The 14,627-nt window shown below is 41.6% G+C and overlaps 1 protein-coding gene across 6 annotated transcripts in view; it reads right to left on the reverse strand.

The window, feature by feature from the left end:
• The window catches only part of pard3bb (par-3 family cell polarity regulator beta b), a 920,021-nt gene that overhangs the window by 314,350 nt on the left and 591,044 nt on the right, over positions 1-14,627 (reverse strand). For all 6 annotated transcript variants that reach the window (XM_060930186.1, XM_060930187.1, XM_060930184.1 and 3 more), the window contains one exon: positions 11,410-11,519. In XM_060930186.1, the coding sequence (XP_060786169.1) occupies positions 11,410-11,519 (110 nt within the window). The remainder of the gene's footprint in view (positions 1-11,409; positions 11,520-14,627) is intronic.

Genomic DNA, 14,627 nt, shown 5'->3' on the forward strand with positions numbered 1-14,627 from the left:
AGGGCGTGGATCAGATCGGCGAACGGGGAGGATTCCATGGGGCTGCGGGTTTGGTGCTCCACTGTCCCGGGTTTCGGCACCACTGTAACGACCCTACGTGTGGGTGGAGCACAGAGGACGGCAGGACAGAGATCAGGTTTTATCAACTGGCTTTATTGCCACACTTTTCAGTCTAGCGATACTTTTTACAGAGACACACACACAACTGGCGTCTGGTTCAGGGTTGCGCCCCTCTGCTCTCGCTCTCCCTCCTGATATAGGGCGCAGTCACTGGGAAGACACACAAACAGGTTAATTGCTCTCAGGTGACGTGATTCTGCCACTTACCTTCCCTGACTCCGCCCTCCTGTCACAGACCGGCGCTTGACCACGCCCCCGCTGCCACAGTTTCGTAAATACATTCAGTCGGTAAACAGGAAGTTGATGTGTGACGGACCTGAAAACGGTACACACGGTATAGAACCCCAAGCTGAAGTTTGGTACCAAGTGGCTATGATTTGTGGTTGCTGAGAAAAAGGGCGTTTCGGACAGACGGAAACACGAATGGATGGACAGAGGTAAACCAGTATACCCCCCTCCTTTGGAGCTGGGGTATAATAAAAAAGTCAAACGTGCTTTGTTTCAGTTAATCTCAGCTCAACTAGATCTATTTGCAAAGTTGCTAAGTTAAAGTGAAATAATAGCTTATTTTGTAACTGTCCCACAGATGTGTTATCATAAACGTACAGCCAAATATTTTTTCAACAGGAACTTTGCATGCTGCGTTTGGTGTGTTTATTATTGTTACGGTAATAGCCAAGCAAGCCTGTGTTGGTGACGGGGAAATAAAAAATAAGCACATAAATATATAAATCTATAACTATAATAATTGGAAGTTGTTAATATATCATTGTCATAATGGTTCGGGGATTTTTGGTGATGGTATTACTTTGAGTAATTCACTAATTTGATATTCCTTTAATATCATTTTTCTAATAATTTATTTAATGTTATAAACCCTGATGAATAAATATTTTACACATGATATTTAATACATAGGACAGAATATTTAATTCACTCAGCTTGTAGTGTTATATTCAGATCATTTTTTAATCAGTTTAGAAATGACTTGGTGGCAACACAAATTGCGTTTCCTGTTTTTCTATGAAGTGACATGCATGTGTAGTTTTGTGGTGAAAGCTTTATGAAATGTGATCATTGCTTATCTTTCATTTCATGTGCGTGTTGAAATGTGTTATTGTTTACCTGTTACTGTTTTGTTAATACATGTGGTGTCCTCATGAAGTCTCATCTCATCTCATTATCTGTAGCTGCTTTATCCTGTTCTACAGGGTCGCAGGCAAGCTGGAGCCTATCCCAGCTGACTACGGGCGAAAGGCGGGGTACACCCTGGACAAGTCACCAGGTCATCACAGGGCTGACACATAGACACAGACAACCATTCACACTCACATTCACACCTACGGTCAATTTAGAGTCACCAGTTAACCTAACCTGCATGTCTTTGGACTGTGGGGGAAACCGGAGCACCCGGAGGAAACCCACGCGGACACGGGGAGAGCATGCAAACTCTGCACAGAAAGGCCCTCGCCGGCCACGGGGCTCGAACCCGGACCTTCTTGCTGTGAGGCGACAGCGCTAACCACTACACCACCGTGCCGCCCCCTCATGAAGTCATTTTTTGTTATTTTTTCATTAACAGTAACAAGAAGGTGAAGACTAAATATTCTTCCTAAGGCCACCAACCCCCTCTTAAAGTTGGCAAAATCGTATTCGGCTGGGGGCTACAGCCCTTGGACCCCAGCTTTCTCATTTCTGGAGTTGACAGCTATGAACATAACACCCATTGAGGAAAGTGCTATCCGCCGTCTTCCACATACATGAGCTCACTGAAGGGGAGACAGAAGGGCAAGGTCATCCCGAAGAATGACATCACACCTTTTAAGAAATTTACAGTGATGTGTTGTGGAATGTCCATGAAACAAGTTGTTTCTTGTTATCACTAACTATGTAACAGCCGTAAACAGTTATTTCTCTCTGTATTGAAGTTAATATATCCAAAAAAAAAAAAAAAGGTGGAAAATTTACTGTTACAAGGCACTGACATTAACTAAATAATCTGCTGAGAGAAAGCTTTGCCATATTAGCTTATGAATACAAATTAGCTCTGTTACTATAAAAGCAACAACATATTAGCTCAAAAGCAAGATAATAAACTACTGTTCGAGTTTCTATTACAGTAAATTAATTAACACCGTCTAACTAAACAAACTGGAAAATTCAGTGCCACTGTGATACAAAATGTCTTGTACCTGAATAAAATCAAACATATTGTATGATAAATTAAATAACAATAAATTCATGTTTGGAAATGACTGAGAATGAATGAAAGATTTCTGGTAGATAATAAAAGTATCACATGTACAGTTAACATTACAGTACTTTCAGGAACGCAGGCCAAGATACAAAGACTTAGCGCTCTATGTTCTTAAAACGCACCTCACTCCATCATAAAAAAATAGGTACCCTATGGGTCCATGTGGCTACTGCTTATAAATAAAATTGTTTTCTGATACCATGTCGGGCGGCATGGTGGTGTAGTGGTTAGCGCTGTCGCCTCACAGCAAGAAGGCCCAGGTTCGAGCCCCGTGGCCGGCGAGGGCCTTTCTGTACGGAGTTTGCATGTTCTCCCCGTGTCCGCGTGGGTTTCCTCCGGGTGCTCCGGTTTCCCCCACAGTCCAAAGACGTGCAGGTTAGGTTAACTGGTGACTCTAAATTGAGCGTAGGTGTGAATGTGAGTGTGAATGGTTGTCTGTGTCTATGTGTCAGCCCTGTGATGACCTGGCGACTTGTCCAGGGTGTACCCCGCCTTTCGCCCGTAGTCAGCTGGGATAGGCTCCAGCTTGCCTGCGACCCTGTAGAACAGGATAAAGCGGCTACAGATAATGAGATGAGATGATACCATGTCCACAGGGCCGCTGACAGCTTTGGCTGGGCCCGGGACAAAATGCTCTGAATGGGCCCCCCCGGGCCAACCCACACACACACACCCACCTCTCTTATAGGCTTGAAAAAAAAGCCCAAAACCAGCAACCTCACACACATTGTGATCCTGTGAAGTAATCCCCAATTTCACTGAATCTTCCCCCCTGTACTGTAACGGAATAAGCGGTTACTGTTATTTTGTATCCTTTAACCGAACACCATTAAATGTATTCCGTTACGCCCCAAGCCTGCATGCGACAGCCCCTGCAATGCCTTCCTAAACTCGTGGATAGTCTACTATAATCACGCGATTGGGGTGCTCTTGAAGGAGCAGCGATGGACGGGGGATTTCGGGCAGGGCTGGGGGCGAACATAGTATACTGTGCGTGCGTACTGTCCAGTGTGAAAAGCAGAGAAGAACACACCGCTCGAGAAACGGCGGGATATGATTGCGGGCTAATGTGAATATTCTTAGCTTCAATCAGATATATGAAACACAATGTTATTAAGCCGTTGTGGTTATGAAATGATTCAATGCCCTGTGCGTTTGATATGGTGTTCAGTGTGACTTGCTCTCCCCTCGTTTGTAACATGAATTGCGTGCCGCGTGTGCCTTGGTTGGGGTTACTTTACGGGGCTGGAAAAAGTTGGCGGTGTCTTACCTGGCTCAGCTGCCCCACTGCCTTTGCTAGTACCTGCTGCATCATCCCAATCTTTTTTTAAATATTTATGCAGTGAGCCCCTGAGTCTCTTGGTTTCTTCCTCTCTTTTTTCTTTTCTGTGCTCCTGACTTGTGCATGTTGGCAAATGGCACGCACGCTGATTGTCGAAGCGCTATGATCAAACGATGTCGTTTTTTCCCCCTTAATCAAAGAGTCAGACCAAACCATTTTTGCATTAGGGGTGGTAGGGGGTTCTTGACGCCTTTTTCAAAGACAATAAAGGCAAAAGATCTAGAAATCATTTATTGAATGCAAATATAGCACATTTCTCCCCCAAATCAACACATTTTGAAATGAAATAAAATAATTTAATCGCAACTTCATGAGAGCCCAGTTCTGGGCCCTCCCCATTCCTGGGCCCGGGACAACATACCCGTTTGTCCCCCCCTGTCGGCGGGCCTGCATGTCCATACAGTAAATATAGCATATATATATATATATATATATATATATATATATATATATATATATATATATAAATAATTTACTCTATGAGGCAGTAGCCACAAAAATGAAGCGTAATCCAAAAATGAACAATAAAAAAAAAAATCACAGAAGTAAAATATACTAAGTGTCTGTATTTTATATTATTCTACTCCTACCTCTTAAAGTTTTCGAAACTGAAACCTCCGAACCGAGGCTGACATACACATGATGTCGCCATGACCCAAACTCTTATTTCCCGGAAATGGCCCGGCGCTAGAGCTCAGTGGTCTCAATAGAGATCTTGCAGTCACGTGACCGGAAAGTACACAACCGCCATCGTGTCGGTCAAAAACACCGCTGAATACTGCTGCACTCGTGTACAGAATGGATCAATTTCAACTGACGGACTACACGGCTCATTTTTCTAATGAACAGATAACTAGATATATGTCTAAAATAAATGATCTACAGGTTTGTGACCCTTATGGCTTACCGGATGGAGTTTTCACGACCGGATTTTGAACTGCCAGCGGAATACCTGGACGTGTATAATTACCTCATTAACTTTCCCTCGCTGTTCAGTGGTGAAGCACTGCGTGCTTATAAATCTCTGGACAGTTATCTTTACAGAAATTCAGGATTTGTCAGCGACTCAGATGTGGCATCTTGTAAACAAGAAAATGATCCTCATTGGACGGGTAAGTCACTTAAGTATTGAGTATAGCACTGACCAGCCGATTATAGAATAGAATAAGGTAATTCCAAATCGTCCGTGTTGTTTACATGGATCTGGCGTTGGAGAGGTAGAGGCCTGGCAGTGGAGATTTGAGTAGCTGTTTTCTGAGCTTAGTCAACAGGCCGGCTCTGCCTGTAGCCTCGCTTTTGCTTCGGCTCCCGGCGCTGCCTCCTTCCCTTTGCTTCCGATAACAATCCACGGAGACCCCGCTGGTCTCGCAATCTGGTCTCGTCCGGAATGTTTTTTTTTTTTCTCGTCCAGAATGTTGTGCATGCGATGGAAATCGCTACAAACTGTCATTTTCTGCTGGAAACCAATGTCCAGTAAGTCCATACGGTTGTAGTGGATATTGAAGTCCGGTACAGACGAACAACACGCAAAAATACACACAAAAAACATAAAAACCGTGCACAGGTAGGGAGAGCTTGTAGCCGCAGCCGTTGTAGTAGAATTGTATATAGTAGGGTTTTCCAGAAGAAAAGGTAGAAGTAAAAGCAGAAGTAGAACCAGAAGTAGAAGTAGAAGGCGGAATATGGCGTTTGACCGACACGATGGCGTCTGTCACAATCTGGATCGGCTGTGACGTCACATGCAAGATCTCTATACTCTTTTTGACAACTGCCTGTAACAACTCGCAAGTGCATCACATCTACATCACACATGGGACCACTGGCTGAAAAAAGCGAGGAAAGGAGGACAGGAGTATATTTTAAAATACGGACGCACTTTCCCTCGATAATAAGCATAAACATGTCTGAAAGTGATTTCTTTAGTCTAGTCCGTTTATTTCAAACATTGAACCAAATTGTATACACTCACCGGCCATTTTAATCAGAACACGTGTATGCGTACGTGCACGATGACATCGTGGCTACAGCCTCTACGTGAGGCAGTAACCACAAAAAAAAGGCTTCAAAGTACAAGCAATGGCGTATATGAAGTAGCAAACAAAGCCATTAGCTGTGTAGTCAGGTTAAATCTCCTCTCCAGGTTTACGCATGCATGTCTGCGGGGATTTCCTCCAGGCCCTTTAGTTTTTTTTTTTTTAAACAGTGCCTATGCTGTGCTGAATATACGCATGCTGCCAAAAAATTCAATTAAAACTCAATTCAAACATTCTATTATTCATAAGCTACGAAACTGCTTATGTATTATTAAGACCAGCGGGCTCATATCGAAAACATCAAATTTCATACCTGCACCCGGAATGAAATTTCAGTAGGTTTTTATGCAGACTGAAATTAGGATGCACGGCTGATTGTGCTGCCCATTGTCCTGGACTCCATGGCGACAGCGAAGGCAGCCACGGTCACCAGAGAGCCACCCCGTCAGCCCTCGATTAAATAAAGAGCCCTAATACATTCACAAGTGTTTGTTAAAATGCCATCATGTGACACGGATTTAGTTTGCGTCCGAGTGTGATGCATCTAGGAAAGAGGCCTCTTTTATTAGATTTTTGGAGTGAGATTTGAACGCGGGACACAGATTAATGGCATTACGGAAAGGATGAGCATTGATCTGTTTCCTGACATGCACTTAGTCTGGTGAGTTGCCATTTCATATCAAAAAGCGATTGCTGGAGCAGGCTAAGTGCTTCTGCATCCTTATTCTCTTTGGGAAATCAAAAAGAGATGGATGGGGTGCTTTCAGCAAGAGAGGTGCCTGTACAGGTTCGCGCGCACACGCATATGAGTGTGTGGTTATTGGTGAGACGTATATGCATATGGTACAGGAGTGACGCCGATTATATACGGACATCACAGATCCTTTTTTTTTTTAAATCAATGTTTATGTCCTGGAAGACAAAAGCCCTACACACACATTAGTAGCACATGTAGCAACAACAAATGTTAGTTACTGCTCGTGTGTGGTGTGGTTTTTTTTTTTAACCCTCTGACTTGATTTCTATTCTATAAAGCCCTGATTTACAGCTGCTACTGCTTAGATTTATGCAACAGCTGCAGTGCCTTCCAGAATTATTGGCACCCTTCATAAGGTAGGTAGTTGAGTTATCATCAATTTACAGTTGTGCTCATAAGTTTACATACCCTGGCAGAATCTATGATTCTTTGGCCATTTTTCAGAGAATATGAATGATAACACAAAAACATCTTTTCCACTCGTGCTTAGTGGTTGGGTGAAACCATTTATTGTCAAACGACTGTGTTTTCTCTTTTTAAATCATAATGACAACAGAAATGACCCTGATCAAAAGTTCACATACCCTGGTGATTTTGGCCTGATAACATGCACAGAAGTTGACACAAATGGGTTTGAATGGCTACTAAAGGTAACGTCCTCACCTGTGATCTGTTTGCTTGTAATCAGTGTGTGTGCATAAAAGCTGAGTGAGTTTCTGGGATCCAGACAGACTCTTGCATCTTTCATCCAACCATTGATGTTTCTGGATTCTGAGTCATGAGGAAAGCAAATGAATTGGCAACAGATCTACGGGAAAAGGTAGTTGAACTGTATAAAACAGGAAAGGGATACAAAAAGATATCCACGGAATTGATGATGCCAGTCAGCAGTGTTCAAACTGTGATTAACAAATGGAAAATCAGGGGCTCTGTTAAAACCAAACCACGGTCAGGTAGACCAACAAAAATGTACGCCAAACAGCACAGAGACAAGCCTCAAAACTTCTGGACCAAGGTAATTTGGAATGATGAGACCAAAATTGAACTTTTTGGCCACAACCATAAACGTTACATTTGGAGAGGTGTCAACAAGGCCAATGATGAAAGGAACACCATTCCTACTGTAAAGCACGGAGGTGGATCGCTGATGTTTTGGGGAAGTGTGAGCTACAAAGGCACAGGAAACTTGGTCACAGTTGAATGAAAGATGAATGCAGCACGTTATCAGCAAATACTGGAGGCAAATTTGCACTCATCAGCCCGGAAGCTGCGCATGGGACATACTTGGACGTTCCAACATGACAACGATCCAAAACACAAGGCCAAGTCGACCTGTCATTGGCTACAGCAGAACAAAGTGAAGGTTCTGGAGTGGCCATCTCAGTCTCCTGACCTCAATATCACTGAGCCACTCTGGGGAGATCTCAAGCACGCAGTTCATGCAAGACAGCCCAGGAGTTTACAGGAACTGGAGGCTTTTTGCCAAGAAGAATGGGCAGCTTTACCATCTGAGAAAATAAAGAGCCTCATCCACAACTACCACAAAAGACTTCAGGCTGTCATTGATGTTAGAGGGGGCAATACACGGTATTAAGAACTGGGGTATGTAAACTTTTGATCAGGGTCATTTGGATGTTTTTTGTTGTCATTATGATTTAAAAATAGAAAACACAGTTGTTTATCAATAAATGGCTTCACCCAACCACTAACCATGAGTGGGGAAAAAGGTTTTTGTGTTATCATTCATATTCTCTGAAAAAAGGCCAAGAAAGCAAAAATTCTGCCAGGGTATGTAAACTTATGAGCACAACTGTAGCATCTGAGGCTATGCAAGAAGGTGTCTTGGAAAAATAACAATGAATGATGAGAGGATATCTGAATAAAACTGCGTGGGTAATCAGATTGATCGATAAGATGGAACGAATACACAGGTTATACCATATTACATTACAGGCATTTAGCAGACGCTCTTATCCAAAGCGACGTACAACAAGGGGGTGCATGACCCAGTGCTCCTGGAGCAGAGAGGCTCAAGGGCCAAGAAGTGGCAGCTTATCAGTGCTGGCGCTTGAACTCATGAGCTTCAGCGCCTTAACGGTTGAGCCACCACTGCTAATAAATGGCTCAATGAAGTGTTTTCAATGCACATGGAACAGAACAAAGAAAATAATTTATAAAATGATAAGGGGTTTAAGTTACACACGTGAAAATAGGTTACACGTGGCTGATTTAAGTAAAGAAAATTACACAAATGAGTAGATGACTATGTTTCAAGTGCACGTGATGAAAATTCTCAAACCTTAGTCTAGAGATGAAAGTGGAGCAAAGGAAAAAACTCTGAAATATGGGGGGGACGAAAATATTTTAATAACATAACACGCAAAACCCCGTATTCTAGTGCATTTTAGTACTTATTTTCACGAAAATAAGTTATAACTTTTAAGCCTTTTTCTTTCATGTACATTAATGATTAACATGTCAAAAATATCAAATTTAATCCCCCTAGTTAATGAGTAATTTTCAGGAGTGCATTTAGAAAACGCGGTGATTTTCCTGCCTACACAGTTCATTACTTTGAAAAAAAAAAATCAGACAGTTGAAGGTAAACTCAGCAAAATCCCAAAACTGTTAAAAAGTAAAGGTCTGTTAGAGTTTCTAAAGCTTTCAGGTTTCAATGTTGGGGACATTGAGCCTCGTTTATCAATCTTTTAGTCGAGTTGTGCGTTTGCAGAAGCTAAAGTGAACTAAACATTTCCAATTCATATTAATGCGAGTTGAAGCCGATTGTTTACATTAGCTCGTATTGTCTGTAAATTTAAACACACCAATGAATACCACATTTCTCATATAAATCAGGGGCGTAGCTAGGATTTTTCAGGGTGTGTGTGTGTCACACACTGACTGGCAGCCTGAGTACATTATGTAACAAAAAACAATTACCACTGCTAGTTTTAGGCAGCTTAGAAACCGGCTCTTCCATTATTGCTGCTTCTTCCACATTTTCTCGATGATGTGTTCTAGAAACGGCACTAAAACTTAGCATCGAAGCCACAAAATGCAACTTTGATGGAAAAAAATATATAATAAATTGCTTACCTCTCTTCACGTCGAAAGAAGGAGGAAAGTTTCACTTGTTTTGACACGGCGAATTATTAACATGAGAAAATACTCGTAATTCGCAACTAAAAAGACTGCAGCTACACTGGCAGCTTGAACATGCTTTCTAGTGCGATTGTGTTGCGCAGAACGGTGTCAGTCCTGCGCGCCTTAGCGCGTGCACCTGAAGGCGCGCCTAACGAGCTCCGTTTGTTAAGCGCGTCGTTAACAAAGAACACCTGTCTTTAATCAATGAACTATGTTTGGGCTATTTAAGGACCGCACCCAGGAATGGATGATGCGAAGTATTACGCCACGTCTAGGTACGCGAAAAATCTGAAAAATACATTTCTCCATTCGGAAAACCGGAGATTTTCAAGAGTTTTGTCAAATATCCGGATTTCCGGGTCATTAGCGGAAAAAATCCGGAGGAAAATCTAAAAATCCGGAATTCCGGGAAAATCCGGAACACTTTCATGACTACTTAGTCGGTGGCACCTTGCTGAATATATCACTCGGTGTACTCTGGGAACAGAACTGTTGCCTTGCGGCATTAAAAGCAGGGCAGAGGAATAAAATACGTTTTATTGACAAGCGGCACCCTTCATGAAAATGAGCAAACATATATAATATATAGAGGGGGGAGGAGAAAAAAAAAAAACATATTGCACACTGGAGCTCAAACATCGGAATACTGAAGACTTTAAGAATATCTTTTAAACCCTGAAATAAGGACTGTTCTGCTAGAACAACAAGATCAACTGTGAGCTACTGCTGATTTACGTATCCCCCCACTCTCGCTTATATCAGAACACAAGCAATTGAAGGAACAGGACGCTTATTATGAATGTTGACTTCAACAAATAATGAACCCTGAAACAAGTCAGTAAAGGGCCGTGTCTCTCCAGGGATTTCAAATAGTATCCTGGCAAACTGTCATTTTGAAATAACATTTTGCTTCTTGAAATAGCGTCAAAATCCACACTATATACATTCAGTCGTTAAACAGGAAGTCGATGTGCGACAGACCTGAAAACGGTATACACGGTACAGAACCCCAAGCTGAAGCTCGGTACCAAATATCAAGCAGTTGTGATTTGTAGTTGCTGAGAAAAATGCAATGAAAATTGTGTAAATCCATGCTATATGTTTCATAAATACATTCAGTCGGTAAACAGGAAGTCGACGTGTGACGGACCTGAAAACGGTATACACGATATAGAACCCCAAGCTGAAGTTTGGTACCAAGTGGCTATGATTTGTGGTTGCTGAGAAAAAGGGTGTTTCAGATGGACGGAGATACGAACGGATGGACAGAGGTAAACCAGTATACTTTTTACCACCTTTGGAGCGGGGGTATTAAAAAAAAATACACACAGTGTGAATAACTGTGTAATTTATTTTCAACAATTAATTCTGCAAATATTATAATTCTGGAGACCACTGTATGTGCATGCAGGTTGTGAGGGCAGCCATGGCCTGCCGGTTAGAGAAGCAGCCTTGGGCCCAAAGGGTCGCCGGTTCGATTCCTAGGATCAGCAAGAAAAAAACGTGAGGGGAGTTGAGTGAATGAACAGCACTTTCCCCTTCCTCTGCATCATGGCTGAAGTGCCCTTGAGCAGGGGATTTAACCCCCAGCTGCTCCCTGGGCACTGTAACATACAGTAGCTGCCCACTGCTCTGGGTATGTACGGTATGTGGGTGTGCTCATTGCTCACTTGTGTGTGTATGAGTGTGTTCATCACTGCTTCAGATGGGTTAAATGCATATTTAATTCAGCTTCATATTTCATTCAGTTTCTTACCCAGGTCCATGCTTTTGGAAGATTTGATGTGATGATGCTCCATCATACCCTGAGGAGCCTGAGAAGTCAGAGAACTTTCAGCTGAGCAAGGGCCTGAGTCCCACTCCAAACTGATACACGCACAGAGAAACAGAAAAACATGACTGTGTATTAAGACTCAACTGAGAAATATTTTCTGTTCACATAAAGCAAAACAGTTAAATAATAGAAATCTTAAGTCAGGACCTACAAAAGATGGCATAAAAGATCTCTTAACTCTTTACCCCTTAATGACGACCCCGTGTATATCCCATAATGACGCCGGCGTGTATGCACCATCATGACGACATTTGACGACTTTTTTTTCTTGTAAATATGTTCTAAGGGTGAACAGTATATACATATACAAGGGTGGCTGTAGCAACTGCTTTAAGGGGTAAAGAGATAAAGCCAAACAAAACCCAAAAGAAACTTCTTTATAATGACAGATAATATCCATCCATACAAGACATGTTCGAGTGTTCATTTGTTCATACTTGGACCTGTATACAGATTGTTTTTCTTTAATGTCCCTGGGTGCCGACATCTTACTTTCTCTCTGAGGTTCAAATATCGCGCTCCGAGTACAAATTATGCAAGAGAATCCGATTGTGACATCACTTACATGCCACATGACTAACCGAGGCTGAGATCTAGTGGATATATATCGCTTCTAAATTGTTGCAAACAACCCTAAAGGTGCCCAAACGTCAAGCATTTGGGCTGGAAAAATAAGCCCGTTCACTGAAACAGTGAACAAACGAACACACACACACGGAAACAGTGAGCAGACACACACCCAGTCTTTGAGAGAAGCTGTTTTGCTGCATATAAATGCTCCATCGCTGGCTACTCACAGTTTTGTTTTTTTTTGGTTGGTTGGCTGTTTTTTTTCCTAAAAAATACAAATTTCCCTTGCATTTTGATAAGACATTCTTTCCTTTGTTTTTATTTCACTGCGAAAAGTGATCTTTTTAGACTGCAAGGATCATGTTGCTATGACAACCGCCATTGTTTACTAGTATCTTGATCATGCGGTATCTCGCCGAGTGAGATTTAAACTTCATAAAAGTGAAGTCTGTTGATTTGTGTATTTTGTTGACAGTAAAAATCGCATGGTTACAGAACATTTCTGATTAGATTTTTAGAATTAGGAACCTGTATTTGATATTACTAAGGTAAATGGTGAACTCGTGGGAGAGTTAGGTCACAAGCGGGTATCCGGTTTCAGTGCAAACGATTGCGACCGGTTAAGCCTATTTTTAGCAATATCGTAACTTTTAAAATGGATAAATTGTTGCTATAAAGTTTTATTTTTAATTTAAACATATGTGTGTGTGTGTGTGTGTGGGGGGGGTTCGTCAAGGCACTTGCCGTGATTGGCAAACGGAGTTTATTTTTTGGGTTTTATTAACAAAGAGCAAAACAATTCAATAAGAGAAATCTTAATACGCATTTCTCATAACTGCATAAAAGATCTAAGTTGCTTTCACACATGCAGCAGCGTAAACACTGGATTCAAGACGCAAAATGTTTAAACTAGTTCCTATATCATTCCTATAAAATCTCATTATATTAGTATTTACACAGCTACGTTCTCCATATAATCAGGTGTTTTTGAGATTTCTGAGTGCACGTGGCGAAGGTTGATTTCCGTCCCTGGATTTCTAAATGAATGTGTGGAAGTGCACGGACATACTTGGAAGTGAGAAACCCAAGTTCACGTCTGAGGGGAAACTCTGAACTGTTCTATCAAGAACACCATTATAGTGTTTCCCTATCAAACAGGAACCGCTTTCAGAAGCTAAAAACCTTTATCTATCCAAACAAGAAGACATGGTCATCACTATCCCCCGCCACGAGCATTTTATGAAGACCTCTTAACACTTACGATCTTATAAGGCCATTGCTTTAATGTTGACTTATGATGTCGTAAGTGCGATGACACCATCATAAAATGCTACCCAGCTTTTTTCAGTAGTATAAGCATGCCAAGTTTCATTGATGTAGCTTAAGTAGTTTCTGAGAAAAGTTGTCCAGACTGAGTCCACTTGTACAAAGTCCATTAACGAAAATCAAGGGCCATAACTCTGAAAATAATAATTAATCGTAAATGATTTTCAAACTCAACTTGGATCATGAATAGTAATATGAGCACGCAAAGTTTCATTGATTTAGCTTATGTAGTTTCTGAGAAAACTTGTCCAGACTGAAACAGACGGACTCCGTTCCTATATCCCCCTGCGCACTTCGTGGCGGGGGATAATAATAACCCGAAAAGAAGCTTTTGCAAGAAAGACATATATATTATTTACCAGCTGGGAGGTCTGTATCGTGAAATACCGTGACCTCGGTCACGGTATTTCACGATACGGCCTGACCTTAAGCTGGTAAATCATACATTTCTTTTTTTCTTTACCAAATTCTAACAGAAAATGAGAGCGCCCGAAAGGGAAACCATATTTAGAACAAACCTGCTACAAGCTTGTCAAAAACCTGTTTGACAAGCTACGTCAGCTCGGAATTTTCCAAAAATAAAACTCACTTTCGCTGTGAACACTGTCGTTATCGCTATCCATGCTGTAAAATTAATGCTATTATACTGAGAAATGTGAAAATAAATGTTGACAAAAAATTGCTCCTATGTTTGTTGTTGTGAACGAGCGAGTCGCCAAAGGTCCGTAACCGGGGTCCGGATTGTAGGATTCCGGACCACTCGCGAACCAATCAGAGCGCACGATTTGATGGAAACCGGACCGCAAAAAAAATAATAGAAATTATTTTTTCACGGTCCGGTTTCCATCAAATCCTGCGCTCTGATTGGCTGGCGAGCCAGTTACGGACCCCGGTCACGGACCTCTGGCAACTCGCTCATTCACAACAAACAACATAGTAGCAATTTTTGTCAACATTTATCTTTTTTTTTAATAAGATTTATTTATAAGATTATCAAAAATCTTATAAATTTTTGCCAGCATTTCTCAGGAGAATAGCATTAATTTTACATCATGGATAGCGATAACGACAGTGTTCACAGAGAAAGCGAGTTTTACTACCCTGAGGAAGAAGAAATAAAAGAAAACATTTCAGGAGAAAGCTAAATACCTCTAACTGTTGCTAACGCCGAGCAAAAACATGGCTGAATCCTGAATGACTCCTATTTGTATAAATAGGGGACTACATAGGCGGCAAAATGTAGT

Source organism: Neoarius graeffei, chromosome 9, assembly GCF_027579695.1.
Source record: "Neoarius graeffei isolate fNeoGra1 chromosome 9, fNeoGra1.pri, whole genome shotgun sequence".
In the NCBI taxonomy this organism is placed as follows: Eukaryota; Metazoa; Chordata; class Actinopteri; order Siluriformes; family Ariidae; genus Neoarius; species Neoarius graeffei.